Source organism: Aotus nancymaae, unplaced genomic scaffold (genome assembly GCF_030222135.1).
Source record: "Aotus nancymaae isolate 86718 unplaced genomic scaffold, 86718_ANA_hifiasm-v0.15.2.pri h1tg000193l, whole genome shotgun sequence".
Taxonomy (NCBI): domain Eukaryota; kingdom Metazoa; phylum Chordata; class Mammalia; order Primates; family Aotidae; genus Aotus; species Aotus nancymaae.
In genome coordinates this window covers 447,347-475,149 of record NW_026988608.1, presented here as the reverse complement: position 1 = coordinate 475,149, position 27,803 = coordinate 447,347, and the positions used below count along the sequence as shown (strand labels likewise).

The window sequence follows — 27,803 nt, the reverse complement described above, 5'->3', positions numbered from 1 at the left end:
GATGTGCGGGTGGGCCGCACGCCGCCCGTCACGGGGTCTCAGGGAGGAGCTGGAAGGGCCCGGGACTCAGTGGCAGCGGCGCTCGTGGTGTGGTTCAAGGATACACCACAGGCCCAGCGAGGGAAAGACTTGGCAGGGTCTGAGACTCCGGGTGCCGTCTCCAGAGTTCTCCTGTCCTGGAAGACGGGGGTGGGGAGGACCCAGCGGGAGGGAGTTGCCGCCATCAGTCACAAGGTTTGCACAAAGGGCCCAGGCCGCTGTACCGCCACATCCTGCGTCCCTGTACACAGAGCAGCCTCATCAGGCAGTGACGTGGGGCACGAGATGAAAGCCACGGTCCCAGGCATCTGCCACGGCCCCTTCTGCGAAGAAACACGGGCCTGCCCAGAGCCACTGTGCACAGGGCTTGTATGTTCAGACAGAAGCTTCTCGGATCTGCCCTTTTTAACAATATGGGTGAGAAGAGAAAAAAGGCTGAGAGAGAGACATTCAGTAAGAAATACAAAGAAATACCGGAAGAAAAAGAATAAGGCTGGATATTACGTACCCTGAGCTGACCCTTTCTACACAGAGCCAACAGCCTGATGCCGGTGCCTGAGCGACCAGCCTGCCTCCTCTGCACCCAGATCTCACAGCCCGGACTCCTATTTTCCGGAATGCCCTTCCCACCTCTCTTCAGCCACTTCCCTTCAGGTCTTTAGTTCCCTGCCAGAGCCTCTGCGCACAGCGATGTCTGCCTGGGACCCAGGACGCAGGTGCTGCTGCATAATCCAGTGATCCCGGGTCCCCAGGCACCTGCTCGGATGTGAGCACAGCCCACTGTGGGGTTGTTTCTGCATCCCTTAAGTGGAAATGTGGCTAAACTGGGGAGGTTTGGGGAAGGCTGGGCCACCTGTCCACCATGAACACCTCCCCTCGTCATCCCACCAGACCACCTGCCCACCACAGACACCTCCCTCCTAATCCCACCAGACCACATGCCCACCATGGACACCTCCCTCCTAATCCCACCAGACCACCTGCCTGCCACGGACACCTCCCTCCTAATCCCACCAGACCACATGCCCACCATGGACACCTCCCTCCTAACCCCACCAGACCACCTGCCTGCCACAGACACCTCCCTCCTAATCCCACCAGACCACCTGCCCACCATGGACACCTCCCTCCTAACCCCACCAGACCACCCCCCTCCTAATCCCACCAGACCACCCACCCACCACAGACACCTCCCTCCTAATCCCACCAGACCACGTGCCTGCCACAGACACCTCCCTCCTAATCCCACCAGACCACCCGCCCGCCACAGACACCTCCCTCCTAACCCCACCAGACCACCCGCCCGCCACAGACACCTCCCTCCTAATCCCACCAGACCACATGCCCACCATGGACACCTCCCTCCTAATCCCACCAGACCACCTGCCTGCCACGGACACCTCCCTCCTAATCCCACCAGACCACATGCCCACCATGGACACCTCCCTCCTAACCCCACCAGACCACCTGCCCACCACAGACACCTCCCTCCTAATCCCACCAGACCACATGCCCACCATGGACACCTCCCTCCTAATCCCACCAGACCACCTGCCTGCCACAGATACCTCCCTCCTAATCCCACCAGACCACCTGCCTGCCACAGACACCTCCCTCCTAACCCCACCAGACCACCCACCCACCACGGACACCTCCCTCCTAACCCCACCAGACCACCCACCCACCATGGACACCTCCCTCCTAATCCCACCAGACCACGTGCCTGCCACGGACACCTCCCTCCTAACCCCACCAGACCACGTGCCCACCACAGACACCTCCCTCCTAACTCCACCAGACCACCCGCCCGCCATGGACACCTCCCTCCTAACCCCACCAGACCACCTGCCCACCACGGACACCTCCCTCCTAACCCCACCAGACCATGTGCCCGCCACGGACACCTCCCTCCTAACTCTACCAGACCACGTGCCCACCACGGACACCTCCCTCCTAACCCCACCAGACCATGTGCCCGCCATGGACACCTCCCTCCTAACTCTACCAGACCATGTGCCCACCACGGACACCTCCCTCCTAACCCCACCAGACCACATGCCCACCACGGACACCTCCCTCCTAACCCCAGCAGATCACCTGCCCAATCTTTCCACATGCTCTGCTTCCTCTGCCAGCCAAAGAGAAGCCACTCCAGAACCAAGAAGACCTTCTGTGATTTCACGGTGCTCAGGGGCTGATTCCCCAGTTAGCGATGTGTAATTACACCCTAATTGTGCAATCTGCTCTGCCCTTTCTGATGAAGTGCACCAAGTTGTTCCAGTTATTCACAGTCTGCTGGTGGTGTCTCAGTTTGGACTCGCAATGGCAGTGGCACCGAGACGCTGGCATTCTGTGTCACAGCTGGCTTGCTGAGGGCGCCCACTCCCACCTTCACCCACCTCGCAGCAGCACCAGTGCTGGCCAGGCGCCGAGGGAGCCTCGTCCCTATCCCATGGACGGTGATTTCCTGGGGCTCCTTCAGCCAGGAACCCCTTCTCAGGCCACAGGGCCAACTCTGGAGACTGCACTGGGCTTGAAACTGTGTGTGAGACACGGCCTCAGGGGCTGTCTGGGTGGGCGGCACAGGGGCGAGCGGCAGGCAGGTCAGGACACAGCCCCGGCACCTTCCGCTCCCTGGGACACAGGACCCATTAGTGAGACCATGACCCCTGGCCCGGTTAGCACTCCTTGTGCTGACGGTGACTTCTCAATTCTGAGAAAATCAGGTTGAGAGCCACTTATGAGTAATTACAGATGAGTGTTACAGCATGTGTGCAATGCAAGTGTATGGGTGTGTAAACGGGTGTGTGATGTGAGTGTAGGTGTATGAGTGTGAGTGCATGTGTGTGTGGCATGTGTGTGTGCATGTGTGATGTGTCTGAGTGTATGTGTATGTGTGAGTATATGTGTGATGTGTATGTGAGTGCATGTGTGATATGTGTGAGAGTGTAGCTGTGAGTGTGTGAGGGCATCTGTGGTGTGTGTATGTGTATGAGTGTGTGAGTACATGTGACGTGTCTGAGTGTAGGTGTATGTGTGTGAGTGCATGTGTGATGTGTGTGTAGGTGTATGTGTGTGCAAGTGCATGTGTGTGATGTGTGAGTGTAGGTGTGAGAGTGTGAGTGCATCTGTGGTGTATGTGTATGAGTGTGTGAGTGCATGTGTGACGTGTGTGTGAGTGTAGGTGTATGTGTGAGTGCATGTGTGATGTGTGTAGGTGTATGTGTGTGCAAGTGCATGTGTGTGATGTGTGAGTGTAGGTGTGAGAGTGTGAGTGCATCTGTGGTGTATGTGTATGAGTGTGAGTGCATGTGTGACGTGTGTGTGAGTGTAGGTGTATGTGTGAGTGCATCTGTGGTGTGTGTGTATAAGTGTGAGTGCATGTGACATGTCTGAATGTACATGTATGTGTGTGAGTACATGTGACGTGTGTGTGTAGGTGTATGCATGTGTGAGTGCGTGTGATGTGTGTGTGAGTGTAGGTGTGAGAGTGAGTGCATCTGTGGTGTATGTGTATGAGTGTGTGAGTGCATGTGTGACATGTGTGAGTGTAGGTGTGTGTGTGAGTGCATCTGTGGTGTAGGTGTATGCGTGTGTGAGTACATGTGACGTGTGTCTGAGTGCATGTGTATGTGTGAGTGCATGTGTGATGTGTGTGTGAGTGTATGTGTGTGTGAGTGCATCTGTGGTGTGTGTGTATATGTGTGTGAGTGCATGTGACATGTCTGAATGTACATGTATGAGTGTGAGTACATGTGACATGTGTGTGAGTGTAGGTGTATGTGTGAGTGCATGTGTGATGTGCATGAATGCATGTGTATGAGTGTGTGTATGCATGTGTGAGTGCGTGTGTGTGATGTGTGTGCACACTGCAGCGATGGTCCAGGTGCAGGTCCAGACTGAACTGCAATACGCTGAGTCGCACAAGCTCTTTGGTTTCCCACGTGCTGTGGGCTGACTCTGGTCCCCACTCAAATCCCATCTCAAATTGTAATCCTCATAATTCCCACGTGTTGAGGGCAGGACCTGGTGGGAGGTGACTGGGTGGGGGCAGCTTCCCCCACGCTTTCTTCATGATAGTGAGTTCTCACAAGACAGGGTGTTATAGGGGCTCTTCCCGCTCCGCTTTTCCCTTCGCTATCCTGCCTCCTTGTGAAGAAGGTGCTGCTTCCCCTTTGCCTTCTGCCTGACTGTAAGTTTCCTGAGGCCTCCCCAGTCATGCGGACTGTGAGTCAATTAAACCTCTTTCCTTTATAAATTACAGTCTGGAGTATTTCTTCATAGCAGCGTGAAAATGGACAAACACAGCACGTTAAAGTTATGTTTACATTGTACTGTGGTTGACTAAGTGTGTGATAGCGTGATGCCTAAAGAATCCACATGCGTGCCTTAACTTAAAAATCCTTTATTCCTAAAACATGCTAGTGACTTCAGCATGTCGTAATCTTCCTGAGGCTGGAGGGTCTCACCTCGATGTGGACAGCCACTGGCTGGCTGGTCAGAGCGGTGGTGGCTGAAGACTGGGGTGGCTGTGGCAATTTCTTAAAACAAGTCAGCAATGACGTTTGCCACATTGATTGACTTTTCTTTTCACAATAGAGTTCTCTGTAGCCTGCAACAATGTTTGATGCATTTCACCCACAGTAGGACTTCTTTCAGAACTGGAGTCATCCTCTCAAACTCTGCCACGGCTTCGTCAACTCAGTGTATGAAATAGTCTCAGTCCTTTGTTGCCATTTCAATAGTGTCCATGGATCTTCACCAGGAGCAGATTCCATCCCAAGAAACCATGTTCTTTGCTCATCCACAGGAAGGAACTCCTCATTGGTTACATTTGACCATGAGACGGTAGCAATTCAGTGCATCCGCAGGCTCCACTTCCAATTCCAGTTCCTCCCACATCTGCAGCTCCTTCCTCCGCTGAAGTCTTGAACCCTTCAAAGTCGTCCATGAAGGCTGGAATCAACCTCTTCCAAACTCCTGTTAATGTGATATTTTGACCTCCCATGAGTCGCGAATGTTCTTGATGGCACCTAGAGTGGGGACTCCTTTCCAGAAGGTTTCATTTTGCTGTCTGGTCTATCAGAAGAGTCACTCTTGGGGGCAGCTATGACTTTATTAAATGTGCTTCTTAAATAGTAAGACTTAAAAAGTGGAAATGATGCCGCGGTCCAGGCCGCAGAATGGATGTGGTGTCAGCAGGCGCGGAGACAGCATCCATCTCCTTGTGCATCCCCGTGAGAGCTCTTGGGTGGCCGGAGCGTTGCCACTGAGCGGTACTATTCTGAAAGGAATCTGTGTTTCTGGGCAGTAGGTCTCAACGGTGGGCTTTAAGTATTCAGCAAATCCTGCTGTCAACACATGTGCAGTCGCCCAGGCTTTGCTGTTCCACTTACAGAGCACAGGCAGAGTCGATTTAGCATCATTCTTAAAGGCCCTAGGATTTTCAGAATGCTGAATGAGGACTGGCTCCAGCTGAGAGTCCCCGGCTGTGTTGGCCCCTAGCAAGAGGGTCAGCCTCTGCTTCGTGCGTGCGGTGTGGGCATGCATGTGGCGTAAGGAGAGGTGCAGCATGGAGGCAGGGGCATTGCCGCCCACCTGAGCCCAGGGATGCAGTGCTGGTCTCAGAGGGGCTGCCCCAGGTGGCACCTGGGTCCAGGCTGCTCCCAGGACTTTTCCACTCAGGCTGTGACGGTGCCACTACCCCGGGGAGAGGTGTGAGGTCAGCTGTGGCGGGAACAGAGCCGTGGAGGAAGCATACCCATGGTCCGTGTCCTCGCCCAGTTTCTCTGTGTCCCAGAGTACACTGATGCTGACTCAACTATCCGCTGCAACAGCAGCAGGCATGTGCCAGAAAGGGTCACAGAGTCGGCACCACCCAGGCTGGGCATGCGGCTGAGGGGCTAATGGGCTAGGGGGCTGGGCAGAGTCAGCTGCAGGCACCCCTCCTCTGAGAGGCTCCGCGCACACCAGGGCTTGGTTCCCATCTCTTTCTTCTTTTCTTTCCTTTCCTTTTAAAAATAATTTCCAAATTTAACTTTTTTTGAGTGTGCAGTGGAGAGTGTGCACGTAGAAAGATGCTGGACCCACTAGCGAGGCTCGGGAAACTGCTGCCAGGACCTGCGGGGGCAGAAGCGGGAGCCTCGGGGCCGCCCCACCCCGGCCGCACCCCCTGGCCTGGCCCCGGGGCCTCCCTGCCTTCCTCCTGGCTCCCCAGCCGAGCACACGCCTCCCTGCGGCACCGGCTCTGGGCTGTGTGTGCCTGGGGCCGTTTCACCTGATCTCATGCCTGATTCTCCCCCTGCCGTGTTTCTTTAAGGTCTGTCCTGTAACCGGCAGTAACTGGGGCTCGCTGTGTCCATGGCCACACAGGACCCCCTTCTGGCAAGACCATGGCCTTAACCCTTTATCCCTTCTGCTGACCATTGCACGTTGGTCTCTGAGGGCTCACGTGGTCACACAGCTCATCCCACCCATGCGGGGCTCAGCGCTGACCCTGCTAAGTCCTCACAAGCCGACCCCTGGCAGGGGCCCTGCGCACCCCTCTGCACCCGTCTGTGGGCATCGCTGGCTGCACTCTCCTCTCCTCTCCTCTCCTCTCCTCTGCGAAGCGTGTGCAGATCTCTTCCACACTCCTCTGGGCTGCCCGCCCTCCCTCACTGACAGGGAGGAGCCCGTGTTTGCTTCTCGCATCAGCCCGGCAGAGACGTTCCCTTTCACCGAGTCAGCTTTGGAACCCAAATTCTGTGATCCTGGAGAGCCTGGTGCTTCTGTGGGTGACGGAAGGCACCGTCCCCATGCGACACCCACGCCGTGGCTCCTCCTCGGCTCCCCGTCAACCCTGTGAGCAGCAGCAACTCTGTCCTGTAACTGTTCATAGCTGAGGTTCACCCCACAGTGGGGGCCACGTCACCTTCCCGTGGCTTCTATGGCCACAGCGCAAGCTCAGTGGTCGGAAGCAACTCAGAGGGATCATCTGATAGTCAGAAGGTCAGAAGCCCAAAATCAGCCCCTCTGGGTCCACGCCGAGGTCGGGGCAGGGCCGCCTCCCGCCGGGTCCACGCTGAGGTGTGGGCACAGCTGTCTCCGTCCTCCCAGCATCTTCTGGGTCTGCCTCAGCCACCATCACTCCTGGGCTCAGGGCCTCCTCCACCCCGAAAGTCAGCAGCCAGCATCCTCTCTCCACCGGGATCTCTGCCCTCCCTCTTCTGAGGACCCCGGTGACGCTGTCAGTCCAGCCACACAGCCCAGGGGAGGGTGGCAGCCTCTGCTCTTCACCATCACTCACTTCACCCGTCTGCAAAGTCTCTCTTCACACGTGAGGCGACAGGTTCACTGATTCCAGGGAAGAGGACGCAGGCGTCCTTGGGTTGTTATTCAACCCACATAGGCCTGAGCTCCTGTTATCAAAGCCAGCGTTCAGCTACCCGCCCCGGCACTGATGGCCGCTCCGCCCTCACTGGCCGGGGTCAGCGGCCGTGGGCTCAGACTGTCACCGAGGGCACGCTGGCGTGGATGGCGAAGGTGGACCCAGCAAGGCTCGCCCGGCCCAGCCATAGTGGTGACACCACCGGTGGCGGCCTCCAACGCCCTCTGCTGGCCGGCCTGTCCTGCGCGCTGGGAAGGAGCCTGGAGCTCACCGTCCTGGCAGGCAGAACCCAGCAGGCAGCGTGGAGACGCCCAGCACAGACAGACCCCGGCGTCTCCTGCACGATGCTGGGGTCCCCTGGAGAAGACCTGCAGCCACAGGGAAGGCAGGGGAGTTCGTGGTGCTGGACCACCCGGGCGAGAAGCAGGCAGGGCCCCCAGGACACGTCAGCGGCCCCATCATCCAGCCTGGGAATGCGCAGGGCCCTCTGCTGCCGGCTTTCTCCAGGGCTCCTTGTGGGTTCACCGGGGCCACGGGCCACAGAGGAGCAATGTGGACTGGCCTTGCTGCACAGAGCGTGAACTGAACCATCGCTGTCCCAGCGCCGAGCCTGCTGAGGACACCAGAGGGGGCTTCAAGGCCGGAACCTGCTCTGTCTCTCAGGGAGGGTGGAGGGCCGGCTCAGGGACAGTGGCCTCCTGTGTGTCCAGAGCGGGGTCTAAGGCCTCCCTGTGCCTGACAGCCATGAGACCCGAGGGCTTTCTGTGCCACCATTGACCATGGGAACAAAGCAGAGGTGCCCATGCCAACCCCTCAGGTCACCCAGGTGTGGACAGCCGAATCCAGCCCAGACTCCCTCAGCCCCACCGGAACAAGCTCTGGGTGAGCCCGTCCACTCTGGGTCCCCGCGGTCACTAGAAACAGTTGGGCCGGCTTTCCTGTTCCGTGCCCTGTGTTGGCACCTGTGGGCTTCATGGCTGTCTCTTTGCAAGCTGTGCCAAAGTCACGTGTGGCCCAGTCCTCCCTGCCTTTGCCTTCAGAGAAACGGTCTTTATTTCTCCCGGCGCCCCCACCCCATTCGGCAGGAACAAACCGCCCGACCCTCTGGGTGACGGCGTCTGCAGGTTGTTCCCATTTCCTCTGCAAATCGCCGCCTCCCTCACCCTCGTTCCAGGGCCCGGCTACCTGGGACACATGTTCACACTCAGCTGCAGGGAGAGCCGGAGAGGCCCCGGTGTGGAGGCCACACGGCAAGTCCAGGGCTTCCCTGCTGTGCCTGCTTCAGGGGAAATAGTGGAAATCCTCCAGAAACAGATGCAGTGGCCAGCCCTCCCGTGGCTCTGCCGTGGCCCTCCCGTGGCTCTGCCGTGGCCCTCTGTGTGCTCAGCGCCTGCTGGGTGCCAGGCTGCTCTACGATGTGCGGGGTTGGTGGCGTGGACTGGCTGTGTCCCCACCCACATCTCATCTTGAATTGTTCCTGCCGGGCGCGGGGGGCGCTGGGAGAAATGAAGACCAACGTTTCTCTGGAGGTAAAGGCAGGGAGGACTGGGCCACATGTGACTTTGGCACAGCTTGCAAAGAGACGGCCATGAAGCCCACAGGTGCCAAAACAGGGAACGGAATGGGAAAGCCGACCCAACTGCTTCTAGTGACCACGGGACCCGGTCAGGACGGGCTCATCCAGAGCTTGTTCCAGAGGTGCCAGGGGAGCCCGGGTTCCCATGAACCCCTCGTACTGTGGGTGGGACCCCATGGGAGGAGATCTGATCGTGGGGGCGGTTCCCGCGTGCTGTCCTCGTGATAGTGATTCTCTCAGGAGCTGCTGCTCATGAGGGGCTTCCCCCCTTTGCTCGGTCCCCTCCTCGCTGCGGCCACTTGAAGAAGGACGTGTTTGCTTCCCTTTCTGCCCTGGAGAACCGTGAGGCAATTAAACCTCTTTCCTTTATAAATTACCCAGTCTCGGGTACGTCTTTATTAGCAGCGTGAGGACTTACAGAGGGGGCGAGGCCTCAGCTCCACGGAGAGGCAGGCAGGTGAGCGGCAGGGTGACGTCAGGCATGCAGGAGTGAAAACAACGCTCCTCCTGGGGCCGGGGGTGTGGAGCCCTGACCCACCAGGCAAGTGCAGCCACCAGGGAGGGCCAGGGCGGGGTTCCTGCAGAGGGGACGCCTGCAGTGAGCCTGGGGTGAGCACCACAGAGGGGCCAGGGTGGGGTTACTGCAGAGGGGACGCCTGCAGTGAGCCTGGGGTGAGGGGACTTGAAGAACCGTTCAAGGAAGTTTATGTGAGTTTAGAGAAGAGAGGACAGTGGAAATGCGGTTTCCTTGGTGGGGATGAGAAACACGGACCAGCTCACCGTCTTCAGCTGCTCACACAGCTCCCAGGAAACTGGGGATCTCGGCCCAGGCCAGCTGATGGGGAAAGATGTTGGTCCTTCCAGAACCCCACTCCTGGTTACAGGACCCCAAAGGGCCAGGTGGACTCCGGTGGGCTCCATACATCCCAAAGTGAGGAGGGACCTTTATGGGCTCCAGGGATGGGGGCTGCTGCCGGGGTCCTTCCCTGACCTGCCCACAGCCGCACTGCATGGGTGCCGCCCTGGGCCACGTCAGGATGAGTGAACTGAGCCCAGCCTGGCGCCATGACTCACCGCATGGCCGCCTGCCCCGTGTGCCTGCCTGTGGCCGCACCGCCTCTACCCTGTGAGGATTGGGCAGACCTGGTCTCTCGGAGGACTCCGGCTCTTGAAGGCCGCAGAATTCCACCTGGGAAGAGCTGGGTGGAGGAGGCAGCTGGTTTCTCTCCCCCTTTTCCCCAACACATTATTATGAAAACTTCAAATGTACAGAAAGTTAAGAGTTTCACAGCGACGCTGCACAGCCCCTAGCGCTTCCACAGCCCTCTGCTGCGCCACGCTCCTCACCCACTGCCCACCCACCCAAGGCCTTTCTTTTGCGCCTTTCGAGTCAGTTGCAGGCCTTGGGGTCCGACCCCTGCATGGCTCAGCCAAAGGTCAGTATTTGTGTCCAGCACTGTTTTCCTCCTGAGTGAAATGTACACACAGTGAAAGGTGCAAAGCTGACATGTGACCCGCTGAGCCACGGCAGGTGCACACGCCAGCCACGCCTGAGCTCCACCCTCTCTCCAGACGCTTCCCAGGCAGCCCCCCGTGGACAACTGCCGTGATTCTTTTCCTCCATAGATTAATTCTGCCTGGTTCAGAACCGCACAGAAATGAAGCCACCGTCGCCCGTGCTCTCCGTGTGCGGCTCCTGCAGCCCAGGCCGACGGGCCGCGGTCCGTGCTCACTGCTGCACACGGCTGCCACGCCCCTCGGTATCTGCAAACGCACCACAGTATCTGTATCCGTTTCCCTGTCGGTGGACTCCTGGGCAGGCTCCAGTTTGGGCTGTTACCTGTGAAATGTCCCCGCCTTCCTTCTCCAGGTCTGTGTGGCCACACGCTGACGTTTCTCCTGGCCCAGTGCCTGTGACCAAAGCCTCTGGGTCGAAGTTTCCAAGTGCAGGCTTTTCCCAGTGAGGGGGGAGTTGCAGGCACGCCACACGCACGGCACTCGGGGCAGTCCGTCTCTGTCACGTTAGCAGCTCCCGTCCCTCCGGGAAAACGACACAGCCTCACAGGTTCGCGACAGTTGACGACGTGCAGGGTCTTTCTGTGTGCGCCGGAGATTGCGATGCCACATTTCCTGAAATGGCCAATCACATCTTCTGCAAATTTTTATTGGATTTCTTTAGACTGTTTTCAGTGGGAGTTTCATATCCATCAGAATGCTGTTCTCCTGTCAGGAGTATGTTTTCTGAGTGTTTTTCCCAGTCCATAGCTTCAGAAAACTAATGGAAACAGTCCTGGATGAGCAGAAGTTGTGGACTGTGGTGCAGTCCCGGTGGTTTAGTCCGTTTTCTCCCTGCTGATAAAGGATGAGCGGAAGTTGTGGACTGTGGTGCAGTCCCGGTGGGTCACTCCATTTTCTCCCTGCTGATAAAGGATGATCGGAAGTTGCGGACTCTGGCGCAGTCCCGGTGGGTCACTCCGTTTTCTCCCTGCTGATAAAGGCATCCCCAGGAGAACGAGAGGCAAGCGAAAAGCGAGCTCTTATGAAAAGCCCGTCAGACCTCATGAGGTGTGTTCACTACCACTAGAACAGTGTGAGGGAAACCACCCCACCAATCAGTCACCACCTGCCGGGTCCCCCCCACAATACGTGCAGATTCTGGGAGCTACAATTCCAGATGAGACGCGTGAGGACAGCCAAACCTTCTCACCTGCTCACCAGCGTTTCCCTGTGTGACCGTGGGTCCGTCCACACCACTCCTGTTTGACTGTGGGTCCATCCTGCACACTCCTGTGTGACTGTGGGTCCGTCCACACCACTCCTGTGTGACCGTGGGTCCGTCCTGTATGCTCCCATGTGACCGTGGGTCCGTCCACACCACTCCTGTGTGACCGTGGGTCCATCCACACCACTCCTGTGTGACCGTGGGTCCATCCTGGACGCTCCCATGTGACCGTGTGTCCGTCCACACCACTCCTATGTGACCGTGGGTCCATCCTGGACGCTCCTGTGTGACCGTGTGTCCGTCCTGCACGCTCCCCTGTGACTGTGGGTCCGTCCTGCACACTCCTTTGTGACCGTGGGTCCGTCCACACCACTCCTGTGTGACCGTGGGTCCATCCTGCACACTCCTGTGTGACCGTGGGTCCGTCCTGCACGCTCCCCTGTGACCGTGGGTCCGTCCTGCACACTCCTTTGTGACCGTGGGTCCGTCCACACCACTCCTGTGTCACCGTGGGTCCGTCCTGGACGCTCCCGTGTGACCATGGATCCGTCCTGCACACTCCCGTGTGACCGTGGGTCCGTCCACACCACTCCTGTGTGACCGTGGGTCCATCCTGTACACTCCTGTGTGACCGTGGGTCCGTCCTGCACACTCCTGTGTGACCGTGGATCCGTCCTGGACGCTCCTTGTGACCGTGGGTCCGTCCTGGACGCTCCTTGTGACTGTGGGTCCGTCCACACCACTCCCGTGTGACCGTGGGTCCGTCCTGGACGCTCCCGTGTGACCGTGGTTCCGTCCTGGACGCTCCCGTGTGACCATGGTTCCGTCCTGCACACTCCTGTGTGACCGTGGGTCCGTCCACACCACTCCTGTGTGACCGTGGGTCCGTCCTGCACACTCCTGTGTGACCGTGGGTCCGTCCACACCACTCCTGTGTGACTGTGGGTCTATCCTGGACACTGCTGTGTTCCGAGGATCTATCTTGGAATTGCTACCTCCCATGAGCCCCTCTATCTCACTGTCTGATGGTATACGCCCCTTGGTATTGGTGTAGCGGCTGTAGCTCTCTTGATCTCATGGTCAGCAACACGTGCCTTTTCCTTCCAGTTACTTCCAACTTACTTGTGCCCGACATCAAAGTGTTCTCTTCTGGAAACCATGTTCCAGGTTCTTACGATCTGTTCTGGCAGTCTCTGCCTTTGATCTGGAGATTCTAGCTTGTAAAATTAATTGCAGTCTTCATTTGTTTGGATTAGAGATGGTTTTGCTGTTTTTAATTCTTCCATTTCTCCTTTGCTTCCTTCTTTTAGATTATTTTAATATTTAAAAAAATTTTTTTTAGTTTATCTACTAGTTTTTACCTAGTTTTTTAGGGTTACTCTAAGGGATTAAAATCCATAATCTTTACACAGCCTGTCTAGAACAACACTGTACGATTGCACAGAACATTTGTAGAAAGCTTGCCACTGTATAGGATCGTTTCCCGCCTCCCTCCTTCCTCCTACAGGCTGCTCAGCGTCTTCCACAGGTGTGGTGCCTGTGGGAGGGTCCACTACCCTCCACCCTGCAGAGTTTCATCTGGCATTTCTGGAAGCGCAGGTCGATAAATGGCCAATTCTCTTCGTTTATGTGTATCAGAAAGTGTCTTTATTTCATCTTTATTCCTGAAGGATATTTTCTTGGGATACAGAGTCTGGGAAGCACAGGTGTCCTGGGGTGGGGGGTCCCCAAGAACTACCAGATGCAGGGCCACCCCCTCCCACCCCTGCACCTTGGAGCCAACTAAACTTGTGGGGGAGTGTTCATGGCCGACCCACGAGTTTGCAGCAGCTGGGGAGACAGCGCCCATGCTGGGATGGTCTCTAAGCTGCCCCCCCCATGTCACCCATGCTGGGATGGTCTCTAAGCTGCCCCCCCCGTCACCCATGCAGGGATGGTCTCTGAGCCCCCCCATGTCACACATGCTGGGATGGTCTCTGAGCTGCCCCCCCCGTCACCCATGCAGGGATGGTCTCTGAGCCCACCCCATGTCACCCATGTGGAGATGGTCTTGGAGCTGGCCCCTAGGTCACCCAGGCTCCATAGGGCTGGCAGCCAGGGAGTGTCTCATGGGTCTGGCCAGGGGTGGAGGCGGGAGCAAGTGCACCCAGTCCAGGACACGCAGCGTCTGCATGAACCCCTGGGTGCCGTTGACAGGCCCTGCAGAGGGCACCGTCAGCCTCAGTCCTGGGCTTGGGCCGCACCTCTCAGGTTGAGATTCTGCCCCTCCAAGTTGGGGCTCCATGGTCTGCAGGGAGCGGAGACTGCGGCTTTCTGAGCTTCTTCCCCTGAGGCTGAGTGAGGCCTTAAAACTGCTTACAACGGTCCCCCCCCACCCTACTCCCGTCAGTGTGACCGGCGCTGCTGGGGGAGCCGTCCGCCTGTAGCCAGGGGCTCCCTGCAGTTGTCGTGAACTCTGCAGCCCACCCAGCTCACCTGGGACCTCTGTGCCAGGGTCCAGGTCCCTCTGCAGGCGCAGAGGCCTGTAGGAAGGAGGCAAGGCAAGGCCAGGACTGGTGCTGTGTCGGAGGTCGGTGGTCAGGGGTCGGGGGTCAAGGTCAGGGGTCAGGGGTCTCGGTCCCCGCACCTACTCCGCCTGCACCCGCTACTCTCCCTTGCCCCGCGGAGGGCGAGAGGGGCAGTGCTGTCCCAGGAGGACGCAGGCCGGGTCTGCAAGGTGATCAGCACCTTCCTCTCCGGCAGGTTTTACCTCGTCAGCGGAGGAGTCCCATTCATCATCTGTGGGGTCACAGCTGCCACGAACATCAGGAATTACGGGACAGAGGATGAGGACACCGCGTAGTGAGTACTGGGCACCTGCCGCCAGGAGCAGGGAGGGGCGGGTGGGCTCTGCCAGAGGCCTCTGGGGCGCCCGCACTGGGGGAGCCCAAGACGGAGCAGCCCAGACCCGCGCCCCTCCCAGCTCGCGCCCCCCAGGAGTGCGCGGCGCCCCCTCCTCTCCCAGGGACTCACCCTAATCTCTGCCCCTGGACAAGGCAGGCCTGGTTTCCCTTCCATGGGAGGGGCCTGGGGACAAACAGCTATTTGGCAGCAGCACGGAGCTCAGCTGAGAAGGGAAACCCCGTCAAGTAGAAATGGACCCAACTGTCCCCGCCATCGGTGCTCAGAGCCGTCCTGGATCCCCTGGTTCAGCGCCCCCAGTTCTTTCCGAGGCCCCAGCATCCCCCGCCCTTTGCCCTCTGCCAGGCCCCGCCCACCCACACCAGCCCCCGCCCACCCAGCTCCGACCAGCCCACCCAGGTGCGCCCTCTGCCTGGCACCACCCACGAGACGCCACTTCACTGGCCCCGCCCACCCACACCGGCCCCGCCCACTCAGCACCGTCCTCTGGCCCAGCCCCACCCGACTCCACCTCCCCGGCTCCGCCCACCCACGCCAGCCCCGCCCACTCAGCGCCGTCCTCTGACCCAGCCCCACCCGACTCCACCTCCCCGGCTCCGCCCACCCACGCCGGCCCCGCCCAGCCCGCTTCGCCCTCTGGCCCCACCCACCAAGCTCGGCGTCCCTCCAGGCCCCCACCCCACCCGGCTGCGCCTCCGCCCGCCCTGGAGACACTTTCCGGGCTCTGGTCCTCCGGAGCTGGGCGGGCCGATAGGGCCCCATTCCCATCCACACTGTCAGCGACTCTAGAAACGCCCGAGGCCATCAAGCCGCAACTGCACAGAGCGGCTCACTAGTCGGGGTGGGCGCGGGACCTTTGCTCCGCAGGAGGAGTCCCGAGTCCCGAGTCCCGAGAGTCCCGAGTCCCGAGTCCCGAGTCAGAGTCCCGAGTCCCGAGTCAGAGTCCCGAGTCCCGAGTCCCGAGTCCCGAGTCCCGAGTCCCGAGTCCCGAGTCCCGAGTCCCGAGTCCCGAGTCCCGAGTCCCGAGTGCCGAGTCCCGAGTCCCGAGTCAGAGTCCCGAGTCTCGAGTTCCGAGTCCCGCGTCCCGCGTCCCGCGTCCTGGCCCGGCCCGCCCCGCTGACGCGCGTCTCTCCCCCGCAGCTGCTGGATGGCCTGGGAGCCCAGCCTGGGCGCCTTCTACGGCCCGGCCGCCCTCATCGCCCTGGTCACCTGCGTGTACTTCCTGGGCACCTACGTGCAGCTGCGGCGCCACCCGGGGCGCAGGTACGAGCTGCGCGCGCGGCCCGAGGAGCAGCGGCGGCTGGCGACGCCCGAGGGCGGCCTGCGCGGGTCCCGGCCCGGCACCCCACCCGCGCGCGGCGGCCCCGGGGCCTCGGTGCTGCAGAATGAGCACTCGTTCCAGGCGCAGCTGCGCGCCGCCGCCTTCACGCTGTTCCTGTTCGCGGCCACGTGGGCCTTCGGGGCGCTGGCCGTGTCGCAGGGCCACTTCCTGGACATGGTGTTCAGCTGCTTGTACGGCGCTTTCTGCGTGACGCTGGGGCTCTTCGTGCTCATCCATCACTGCGCCAAGCGCGAGGACGTGTGGCGGTGCTGGTGGGCCTGCTGCCCGCCCCGCGGGGACCCCCGGCCCGCACTCCACGCCGACGGGGCCGCGCCGGGCCACGCCACCTGCCTGCACTCGCCGGGCCTCGGACAGCCGCGGGGCTTTGCGCACCCGCCGGGCCCCTGCAAGATGACCAACCTGCAGGCCGCGCAGGGCCACGCCAGCTGCCTGTCGCCGGCCACCCCGTGCTGCGCCAAGATGCACTGCGAGCCGCTGATGGCGGACGAGGCGCACGTGCACCTGCAGGAGGAGGGCGCCTTCGGGCACGACCCCCACCTGCACGGGTGCCTGCAGGGCAGAACTAAGCCGCCCTACTTCGGCCGGCACCCAGCGGCCACCGAGCCCGAGTACGCCTACCACATCCCGTCCAGCCTGGACGGCAGCCCCCGCAGCTCGCGCACGGACAGCGCCCCCAGCTCGCTGGAGGGCCCGGCGGGGACGCACACGCTGTCCTGCTGCGCCCAAGGCGACCCCTTCCCCATGGTCAGCCAGCCCGAGGGCAGCGAGGGGAGCCCTAGCCTCTACAGCTGCCCTACGCGGCCCGGCCATCTGGAGATGCTGCGGAGGACACAGTCCCTGCCCTTCGGCGGCCCCAGCCAGAACGGGCTGCCCAAGGGTGACTTGCTAGAAGGCCTGCCGTTTGGCACCGACATCACTGGCAACATCCGAACGGGACCCTGGAGGAACGAAACTACTGTGTAGCCGGGGCAGGGGACACGGTGTCCCTGGAGTAGCTTCAGAGCAGAGCGGGGAGTCCATCTGCCACCTGAGGTCACTGGGGGCACCAAAGCGACCCCGCCTTTCAGAAGCAGTTCACACCCCCCGCTGCCCCCCTCCGTGAGAAAGACCTCAGCAGGGGAAATGCTCTGGGCCGCACCTGCTCCTCTTATCCCAAATCCACGTGTTGGGCCCCGCACATGGTCATCCGGTTTCTGTCCTGTGGCCTCCAGTCCTGGGGTGCCCAGAAGCAGAGCAGGGGATTCGAACCCACCCGGACCCCGGCGTAGCCCTGCCTGAGATACCCTGCGGCCCACGGGGTCCTGGCTTCCTTGGTGTGGCCGGCGGGGCCAAGACCACAGCAGGAGGCTGACCTGAACTTCCCAGCGTTCAGTGTGTGTGTGTCTTGTGTTCTCCAGAGCAGTGGTGGCCGGTCTGTCCCCAGCATTCTCGCTCTGGGCAGAACCCTCAGGACCCTCCACTGTCCTCTGTCTGAGCCGCCCCTACAGCTTCCCGGGGCCCCCACGCGCCTCTGCCCACTCAGTGTCCACGGTCAGCCCCGTCCTCATTGTGGCCCCCGCCCTGTAGGGCTGAGAGCACCACGGATGCTGGGGGCTGCGGCCGCACTCTGGACTCTGGGGGTAGCTGTCGGCCTCAGAGGGCCAATGGGGGGCTCTGAGGGGCCCACGCATTTGGAAAATGCCCAACATCCTTTACTGAAGACGCCTTCCAAAACCAGCGACCCGCATTGGGACTGGATTCCACTCCAGTGTAGGCACCTGGCAACGAGAAGGTTCTATCCCAAAAAGAAGAGGGGCCGGCTGGTGGGACGTTCTCACGGACAAAATCCCTTTCCCTTATTTTCATCTCCATGAAAAACTTGTGGGCACCAAGCCCTGACTCAATGGACAGATGTGGATGATGACAAGCCTTCTGTGAAAGCAAGTGGCCCGTCCCTTGGTGGGAGGGGTCCAGAGGGCCATGGGTGTGACACGTGCGCAGCCCTCCGTCCGTCCCTCCCCTCCCCTCCTTCCTTCCCTGTGACACGTGCACCCACACGTACACACAGGCGCACACACATGCATACCCCACATGCACACGCACCCGTCATGCACATGTGCACACACACTGCACGTGGAAGGCGTGTGTTTTCCAGCGTCCCGGGCACCAGGGTGTCATTGCAGATGGTTTCACCCTGCAAATGTCAACATCAGCAGCCTCGCCAGTGCGCTGACGACAGTCGGGCGGTCTCACCAGGAGCACAGACTTCTAATGCGCAGCTCCCAGAAGAGGGGTGTGGGGGAGTGTTCCCAGCGCCTGCTCGGTGGAAGGGCTCTCTGGAGGCTGGCACTCAGTATCTGAGTATGAGGAGACCCACTTCCCGGGGTGCCGCAGCGTGCTCCGCCCAGCAAACCCCGTGCGTCCTTACAGGTCGACCAGATGGGCCAGCGGATGACGCCAGGCGGCTCTGCCTCCACCTCAGCTTCCCACCTGCTTCCATCGCCGACGTGACCCCGAATCCCGAGGCTCTGCCTCGTACACACTGTAGGTGCAGAACCGTCCACACGAAAATACAGTCTTTACGTTGTCTGTTCTCTGTGAGGCTGGTTAATAGCACCCGTGCATTTCCTCGCCCTCCATGGGGGTAGAGGGGCCCGGGGTGTGTGGCCCCCTTCCTGTCCTGATCCCGGGGCGACGCTGCTCCCCCGGCCCCTCCAGCCCCTGGTGAACTTTCTGCCCTCGGTGCCCCTGGCTGAGCAGAGAGGCATCCTGCCATTGAACCAAAGAAAGTCAACATTAAACATTAAACCTCCACGTGTTTCTATGCTGACTTAGCCTTGTGAGTCCACACAGGGCCGGTGTGGGGCCGTATCCACTTGCACGTAATGTTCTGGAGCGTAAACATGCAAAGCCCGGCCACGCGAGGGGCTCCCAGCTCAGAGTCACCTTGCACCGGACCCTGGAGCCAGAGCCAGACCCGAATGCTGTGTCCCGCATCTGACTTCTGTGCCACTTCCTTGTATGTGTCTGTCACATGTGATGGAGTTTGTGTGCCTGCCGGCCTGAGTGATTGTGTGTGTCTGTGTGTGGGGTGTGATGGAGCGTGTGTGCCTGCCGGCCTGTTTGATTGTGTGTCTGCGTGTGGGATGTGATGGACTGTGTGTGTCTGTGTGGGGTGTGATGGAGCGTGTGTGCCTGCCAGCCTGTGTGTGTGTGTGTCTCTGTGTGTGAGATGTGGAGTGTGTGTCCCCGTCAGCCTGTGTGGGTGTGTGTGCCTGTGTGTGAATGTCATGGAGTGTGTGTGCCTGCCGGCCTGTGTGGGTGTGTGTGTGTATGTGGGATGTGATGGAGTGTGTGACCCTGCCGGCCTATGTGAGTGTGTGTGTGTGTGTGTGTGTGTAATGTGATGGACTGTGCATGTCTGTGTGTGGGGTGTGATGGAGCGTGTGTGCCTGCCAGCCTGTGTGTGTGTGTGTCTGTGTGTGGGATGTGATGGAGTGTGTGTCCCTGCCAGCCTGTGTGGGTGGGTGTATCTGTGTGTGGAATGTGATAGTGTGTGTGCCTGCCGGCCTGTATGGGTGTGTGTGTCCGTGTGTGGGGTGTGATGGAGCGTGTGTGCCTGCCGGCCTGTTTGATTGTGTGTGTCTGTGTGTGGGGTGTGATGGAGTGTGTGTGCCTGTGTTTGGGGTGTGATGGAGCATGGGTGCCTGCCGGCTTGTGTGGGTGTGTGTGCCTATGTGTGGATGCCATGGAGTGTGTGTGCCTGCCGGCCTGTGTGAGTATGCCTGTGTGTCTATGTGTGGGGTGTGATGGAGTGTGCGCCTGCCGGCCTGTGTGTGTATAGACATGTGTTAGTGTGGTGTGCCTGCCAGCCTATGCATGTGTGAGTGGCATGTGGGTTGCATGGGTGTAGATGTGCGTGGGTGTGTGTGCTCGTGTGGTGTGTGCGTGTAGACATGTCTGAGTGTGTGTGCCTGCTGGCCTGTGTGATTATGTGTGCCTGTGTGTGGGATGTGATGTATTGTGTGTGCCTGCCGGCCTGTGTGTGTCTGTGTGTGTGATGTGATGGAGTGTGTGTGCCTGCTGGCCTGTGTGAGTGTGTGTGTGTGTCACATGTGATGGAGTGTGTGTCCCTGCCGGCCTGTGTGAGTGTGTGTGTGTGTTGCATGTGATGGAGTGTGTGTCCCTACCGGCCTGTGTGTGTGTGTGTGTGTGGGATGTGATGGAGTGTGTCCCTGCCGGCCTGTGTGGGTGTGTGTCTGTGTGTGGGGTGTGATGGAGTGTGTGCCTGCCGGCCTGTGTGGGTGTGTGTGTCTATGTGGGATGTGATGGAGTGTGTGTGCCTGCCGGCCTGTGTGTGTGTGTCTGTGTGTGGGGTGTGATGGAGTGTGTGTGCCTGCCGGCCTGTGTGGGTGTGTGTGTCTGTGTGGGATGTGATGGAGTGTGTGTGCCTGCCGGCCTGTGTGTGTGTGTCTGTGTGTGGGGTGTGATGGAGTGTGTGTGCCTACCGGCCTGTGTGGGTGTGTGTGTCTGTGTGGGATGTGATGGAGTGTGTGTGCCTGCCGGCCTGTGTGTGTGTGTCTGTGTGTGGGGTGTGATGGAGTGTGTGTGCCTACCGGCCTGTGTGGGTGTGTGTGTCTGTGTGGGATGTGATGGAGTGTGTGTGCCTGCCGGCCTGTGTGTGTGTGTCTGTGTGTGGGGTGTGATGGAGTGTGTGTCCCTGCCGGCCTGTGTGAGTGTGTGTCTGTGTGTGGGGTGTGATAGAGTGTGTGTGCCTGCCGGCCTGTGTGGGTGTGTGTGTCTGTGTGGGATGTGATGGAGTGTGTGTGCCTGCCGGCCTGTGTGAGTGTGTGTGTCTGTGTGGGATGTGATGGAGTGTGTGTGCCTGCCGGCCTGTGTGTGTGTGTCTGTGTGTGGGGTGTGATGGAGTGTGTGTCCCTGCTGGCCTGTGTGAGTGTGTGTCTGTGTGTGGGGTGTGATGGAGTGTGTGTGCCTGCCGGCCTGTGTGTGTGTGTCTGTGTGTGGGGTGTGATGGAGTGTGTGTCCCTGCCGGCCTGTGTGAGTGTGTGTCTGTGTGTGGGGTGTGATAGAGTGTGTGTGCCTGCCGGCCTGTGTGGGTGTGTGTGTCTGTGTGGGATGTGATGGAGTGTGTGTGCCTGCCGGCCTGTGTGAGTGTGTGTGTCTGTGTGGGATGTGATGGAGTGTGTGTGCCTGCCGGCCTGTGTGTGTGTGTCTGTGTGTGGGGTGTGATGGAGTGTGTGTCCCTGCCGGCCTGTGTGAGTGTGTGTCTGTGTGTGGGGTGTGATGGAGTGTGTGTGCCTGCCGGCCTGTGTGGGTGTGTGTGTCTGTGTGGGATGTGATGGAGTGTGTGTGCCTGCCGGCCTGTGTGTGTGTGTCTGTGTGTGGGGTGTGATGGAGTGTGTGTCCCTGCCGGCCTGTGTGAGTGTGTGTCTGTGTGTGGGGTGTGATGGAGTGTGTGTGCCTGCCGGCCTGTGTGGGTGTGTGTGTCTGTGTGGGATGTGATGGAGTGTGTGTGCCTGCCGGCCTGTGTGTGTGTGTCTGTGTGTGGGGTGTGATGGAGTGTGTGTCCCTGCCGGCCTGTGTGAGTGTGTGTCTGTGTGTGGGGTGTGATGGAGTGTGTGTGCCTGCCGGCCTGTGTGGGTGTGTGTGTCTGTGTGGGATGTGATGGAGTGTGTGTGCCTGCCGGCCTGTGTGGGTGTGTGTGTCTGTGTGGGATGTGATGGAGTGTGTGTGCCTGCCAGCCTGTGTGTGTGTGTCTGTGTGTGGGGTGTGATGGAGTGTGTGTCCCTGCCGGCCTGTGTGAGTGTGTGTCTGTGTGTGGGGTGTGATGGAGTGTGTGTGCCTGCCGGCCTGTGTGGGTGTGTGTGTCTGTGTGGGATGTGATGGAGTGTGTGTGCCTGCCGGCCTGTGTGTGTGTGTCTGTGTGTGGGGTGTGATGGAGTGTGTGTCCCTGCCGGCCTGTGTGAGTGTGTGTCTGTGTGTGTGATGTGATGGATTGTGTGTGCCTGCCGGCCTGTGTGAGTATGTGTGTGTGTCGCATGTGATGGAGCGTGTATCCCTCCCGGCCTGTGTGAGTGTGTGTGGGGGGGGGGATGTGATGGAGTGTGTGTCCCTGCTGGCCTCTGTGTGTCTGTGTGTGGGGTGTGATGGACTGTGTCTGTCTGTGTGTGGGATGTGATGGAGTGTGTGTCCCTGCCGGCCTGTGTGTGTGTCTGTGTGTGGGGTGTGATGGAGTGTGTGTGCCTGCCGGCCTGTGTGTGTGTCTGTGTGTGGGGTGTGATGGAGTGTGTGTGCCTGCCGGCCTGTGTGTGTGTCTGTGTGGGGTGTGATGGAGTGTGTGTGCCTGCTGGCCTGTGCGGGGGTGTGTGCCTGTGTGGGTGCGTCTGTGGGAGTTGTGTGCGCACATGCACGTGTGTCTCTGAAGGGAACTGTGCACACGTGCATCATCTTCAGAGGCACAGCTGAGGCGCCCCCCACCCCGCCTCCTGCTGGTGTGACCCCGCACAGCAGCAGCACGGCAGTGACTTTAGTCAGCCCCAGGGACCGGAAGCAGAAGCCGCCTGTGCCGGACCCTGAGGGTTCTTCTCTGGCGCGGTCCTGGCTGAGGAAGCTCCGGCCTGGGAGGCCACACAGTGGCACCTGCCGTGTCTCCCACGAGGCCCCGGACACCGCTTGGCTCTGGTCGGCCTGCACACCGGGACAGTGGGTGTGTCCTCCGCGGCTCCCACATCAGCTCACCACACTCCCCTCCTCTGTGCTCCGTCAGGACCAGCACTGAGCCGGGACGGGGGTGTGTCCGCTGCTGCGCCCGCCCGTCTCACCTCCTCTGTGCTGCCAGGGTTTGCGCCCGAGCCCAGAGGCTTCCACAGAGCCTTCACTGCCGGAGGTCTCATCGCACAGGCGCCTTCAGGTGGAAATTCTGCCTGTCGCATTCAAGGTCAAGGATGTTCTGTAGCCTTTGAGGTGGGTGGGGGTGGGGGTGCCTCGGGCAGATGGAGGTCAGCCCTGTGTCTGCAGGGAAAGCGTGTGCCCTGTGAGGCAGGGGACAGAGGAGGGAGGGAGGGAACAGGGTGAGCACCCCGTGGGAATGAAGCACTGTGAGGCCAGGCCAGCGGCGGGGTGGGGTCAGGGCCTAGTGGGCATCTGGGGAGGCTCCTGGGGACAGGGACCCAGAAGCTAATTTGGAGGGTCCCTGGAGCCAAGCCTGAGCGGGTGTCTGAGTGCCATAGTCGTTCAGGGCAGGCGGAGCAGGAAGGCCCTACGAGGGGCCGGCACACGTGAGAGGCCTGTCCCTCCGGCCACACTTAGGAGACCAGAGTCAGGCTGCAGGGGGCTCACCGGCAGCACAAGTCCTCCGTGCCCCACTGTGCTGGCTCCTGTGGGCCCGGAGGGAGGGCTGCTGGGTGAGCTGGAGCCCACCAGGGCAGCTCCCACCACCCAGCGGCTGGCTGTCCAGTCCTCCTGGGGGCCGCGGGGCTGGGGGCTGCGGACGGCCTGTGTGAGTGCTCGTGTCTGTGCCCTGGTTCAGAGTGCTCGTGGTCCAGGCCTCCACGGAGTGCCAACTCTGGCATCGAGTGCCTCCCACTGGAGGTAAGGCTCACATTGATTCATAGTGGGGCAGTGTTGCTGGGTAAAATACTCGTGAGGCGATGCTCGTGGACTGTGCTGCTGTAGGATGAGGTCGCATTTTCTGGGCTCCTTTCTGGGTGCCGCCAGTGTGGGCTGAACGTTCGCGCTCCGTGTGCCCAGGTGGCACTGGTGGTGCGTTTGCATGTGCTGTGTGGAAACTGCGCCCGTGTGACCTTCCTAATTCCCGTGGTCTGAGTCATCTGAACCGAGTCCTAGGCTCCATGCCACGTGGGCTGTGGGTCTGCGGTGCATGCCAGGAGGGTGAGTACTCCTGGTAAACAGTTTAAAATGAGTCCCGGGGTCTGTTCCACCAAGGGAGTGCCAGTGCAGGGTGTGGGCATGGGCTGAGCTGCTGGGTGAAGACTCCCATCTCCACTGCAGCACCCGTAGCTTCGGTGTCTTGGTGGGGCGGGGCCGATGGCCTGCACCAGGCGAGAGGTGTTAAAGGAAAAATACTCAATGATGCTTCTTAAAACACAGCAGACTGGCTGGGTGCAGTGGCTCACACCTGTAATCCCAGCACTTTAGGAGGCCGAGGCGGGCAGATCACAAGGTCAGGAGTTCGAGACCAGCCTGACCAAAATGGTGAAACCCCATCTCTACTAAAAATACAAAAATTAACTGGGTATGGTGGCATGTGCCTGTAGTCCCAGCTACTCAGGAGGCTGAGACAGGAGAATCGCTTGAACTCAGGAGGCAGGGGTTGCAGTGAACCAAGATCGCACCATTGCACTCCAGCCTGGGTGACACAGCCAGACTCCATCTCAAAAAAAAAAACCCGGCAGACTTAATTCAGGGCCATTGGGTCCCTGGTTGTGAGATAGCCTGGGTTGGTACCGTGGGGGTGGCTGGTCCCCAGGGCCCCATGGGGGCAGCAGGATGGTCAGTCAGTGGTGGGGTTCCCACCCACAGACTTTCTCTTTGGACCTGAGTGGGCTCATTGGTCAACTAGGGGGAGGGAAGAGGCCACAGAAACCTCAGCAGGCAGTGGGGGCTCCGCTCTGACGGTGCCTTCTGGGGACACAAGGAAGGGCCGCCCAGGCTGGGGCTGCTCCAGGCCTGCTGAGGGCCCACCTGCCTTCTCAAGCTGCCTCAGTTCTGCAGTTCACTCCACAGGGCACTCCGGGGAGTGAGGGGTGTTGCTTCCGAGTGCTGGGGCTGCTGGGACCTTCTCCTTCTTCAAGGGTGACCCTGGGGGCCGGTCCCAGCCACTAGGAAAGGAACTGGCCCAGCTGAGTGCCTGCTGGACCCTGAGGTTGGACTCACAGTCTGGTCGCCGACCTCGAGGGCCCCAGGTGGGTCGCCCATGCCCTGGTGTGGCCTGCACCCGCTTCTCCATCCGGCCTGGTCTCTGGAGTGAGCTGCAGCTCCCTGACAACTCCAACCCCCAGAGGCGGGAGCCTGTGCCCATTCGCACTCCTTCACAGGACTCCCGGACAGCAGACAAACCGGGGCCAGAGAGGGCCAAGCTGGCTGCAGGGACATGGGAGCCAGTGGACGTGGCCCTGCGTGGCACTAGCGACAGCCTCACAGTGCAGCCACGCGCCCCAGACTGTGGGGTGGACATTAATCACTGCAGCTTACCGCGTGTCACTCACACCTCACTAAGGCTTAAAACCGGTTTCACACACGCCCAGCAAGAAGCAGGGTGATGCTGGGGAGGGGCCAGGTGCCTGTGCTTGGCTGAGTGGTGTCAGCCTTCGGAGCGAAGGGCAGGGCCGGAGGGGAGGGCCCGGCTATGGTGTGTCAGCCTCGTGTATGTGCTGGAGCAGCCTTGGGCTCCATGGATTTCACGGGCAGGAGAGCAGAAAAAAAGAACCATGTGACTCTCTTGTGTGTCAGGGCCTCAGGCCTCGCTCATGCCAGGTCCTCGGGACCCATGGTGGGCACCCCGCCTCGCTCATGTCAGGTCCCTGGGCCACCGTCCCCCTCCTTCCACTCGCCTCCCGCCTTCGTGCCGCTCCGGGCAGTGACCCACCCCTGCAAGGCCAGGACCTCCCCAGGTCACAGGACAGACAGCATGGGGAGAAGGGCAGACCGCCCCGCACAGAAACTTCTGGGGCCAGACCCCTGATGCCGCCCTCTGACGTCAGCGGCATGTGCCCACCAGAGCATCTGGGAGCCAGCGGAGGCCAGGCCACAGCTGGGAACACCTCGAGGGAACCCACGTGTCCCAGTGTCAGCCTGCGGCCCTCCTGGAAGGAGGGGTGAAATATCAGTGTCCACAATTGGAGCTCCCGGGAGAGCACCAGGGACCCGAGCCTCCCACCCCATCAGGCCACAGTTCGGGGAAGGACGGCAGCCCCCATGGAGCCTCCACCGTGAGCATGAAAGGCTGGCTGCCGGGGAAGGGCCCGTGGCCGAGAGGACCCGGTGAGGCCCAGGCCTGAGGGAATGAGGCTGGGAGACAGCACCTCTGGTCGGCAGACATCAAGGACACGCAGAGTCCTGCGCCGTCCCCTTCCCAGGCCAGGAGCCAGCAGCGGGGGCTGAGCCTGGGAGCAGCACCCCAGCCAGGCTCTAAGGGAACGAACAGGGGCCGCCGACTGGGGCTGGGGGCTGGGCTGGGCCTCCTGGGCTCTCCCCGTGCTTCAGCCTCATCTCCAGTGTTTACATGAGGACCGGGCTCGAATCCCCACACTGGGCGGGTGGAGCTGGGGCCTGTGAGCATCGGGCCCCACGCGGGCTCCCCCGCAGCTCACGACCGTGTCAGGGCATCAGCGGGGTCCGGGACCCTGGCCCTGCTCTGCGATGGCGTCTGGGCATCAGCCAGGGGGAGGCCATCTGCTCCGAGCTGGTCTTTGGAGACGCTGTTGAGACGCCGAGGAATCCTAGAGGCTGGAATCCGGAGGCCCGACGCGCCCCAGGCCTCAGCCTCGCTGAGCGGCAGCCATCGCCCCAGGGCCCGCAGCACCGGCAGCGCCCAGGGCCCCACGGCCTCGTTCTGCCCCGACCGAGCACCCTGCTCCCGGGAAGTCCTGGCCCCACCGGCGCCCCGCAGGCCGGGACCCGGACCCGAGGAGGCTCCCACAGAGCAGCCCTGGCTTCCGCGGCTGCCCTGGAGACGGGGCCGGAGTGTCAGGCGCCGAGGAGCGCGGCCCCTTCCCCGAGACGGGCGCGCCAGCAAACGGACGCACGAAGGACCTGTAAGGTGTGTCCTCGCCGAGTTTAAAGAGGAGAAACTGAGGCCAGCCCAAGAAGATCCAATGCGAAGGGTTTATTCGGCTCCCGGGCGAGGTTCCGCGGTCCGACGACCGGGGTCAGAGAAGTTGCACGGACCCCTCAGACGTGGGGGTTTTATAGGGAGTGGAGGTGTTTGATTGGTTGTGGGAGAGCAGGACTGCTATTGGGGACGTGACAAGCCTTCATCTCGGACTTGGCTTCTTGTTGGCTGGAAAGACTCGGCTGCTGTTGGCCAATAAGACCTGACTGCTATTGGTTAGCAAGAGGCTGGGGTTACAAGACCTCATTTGCATACTGGGCTCTTTAAGGGAAGGCCAGGCTGTGCGAGCATGGGAGAAGGGAACATGCCCGAGCTCGTCCGGGCTTGTCCGAGCTTTTGAAAAAGAAGCGGGGTGTGCGTCCGAGCTCCTGACGAGGCAGCCGGCCTTACAGTACCTACTGGCCTCTCAGGTCTCATCTTTTTCCGAGAACTGTATCCTATTTAATTCAGTGAAGAGGAGCATTCTGTGATCTTCCAGGAAACGACCATTCATCCAGGAAAGGTGATGGGCTTTTTGAATTTTGCTTACAGGAACCTGCAGGGTAAAATCAGTTTTGCTGTTCATGCATTTGGGAACGGCGTGGCTGATGAACTAGAAACATCTTGTTTAGATTCAGTTTGAGTTCATTCTTTGATCTTTAAAATTTTCAGCTGAGAATTTTATACTTAGCCAAACTAAGCTTCCTAAGTAAAAGAGAAATAAGATCCTTTCCAGCTAAGGAAGTGTTGAGGGGATTCATTACCACCAGGCCTCCTTACAGGACATCTTGAAAGGAGCACTAAATACAGAAAGGAAGGGCCACTACCCGCTAACACAAAAATGCACTGAAACACACAGACTAGTGTCGCTATAACACAACCACACACACGTGGCAGCATTGTAACCACCGACAGCACAGGGACGGGACGGATCCACACCCATCAACACTAGCCTTGAACATAAACGAGCTAAACGCCCCACTTGAAAGGCACCGAATGGCAAGCTGGACAGGAAAGCAAGAC

At 60.2% G+C, this 27,803-nt stretch overlaps 1 protein-coding gene across 2 annotated transcripts in view; it reads left to right on the top strand.

Moving 5' to 3' along the window:
* Window positions 1-18,740, top strand: part of ADGRA1 (adhesion G protein-coupled receptor A1) — a 38,641-nt gene extending 19,901 nt beyond the window's left edge. For both annotated transcript variants that reach the window (XM_064371830.1, XM_064371831.1), the window contains 2 exons: window positions 14,449-14,547; window positions 15,748-18,740. In XM_064371830.1, coding sequence (XP_064227900.1) covers window positions 14,449-14,547; window positions 15,748-16,912 — 1,264 coding nt within the window. In that variant the 3' untranslated portion in view covers window positions 16,913-18,740. The remainder of the gene's footprint in view (window positions 1-14,448; window positions 14,548-15,747) is intronic.
* Window positions 18,741-27,803: the final 9,063 nt, after the last annotated feature.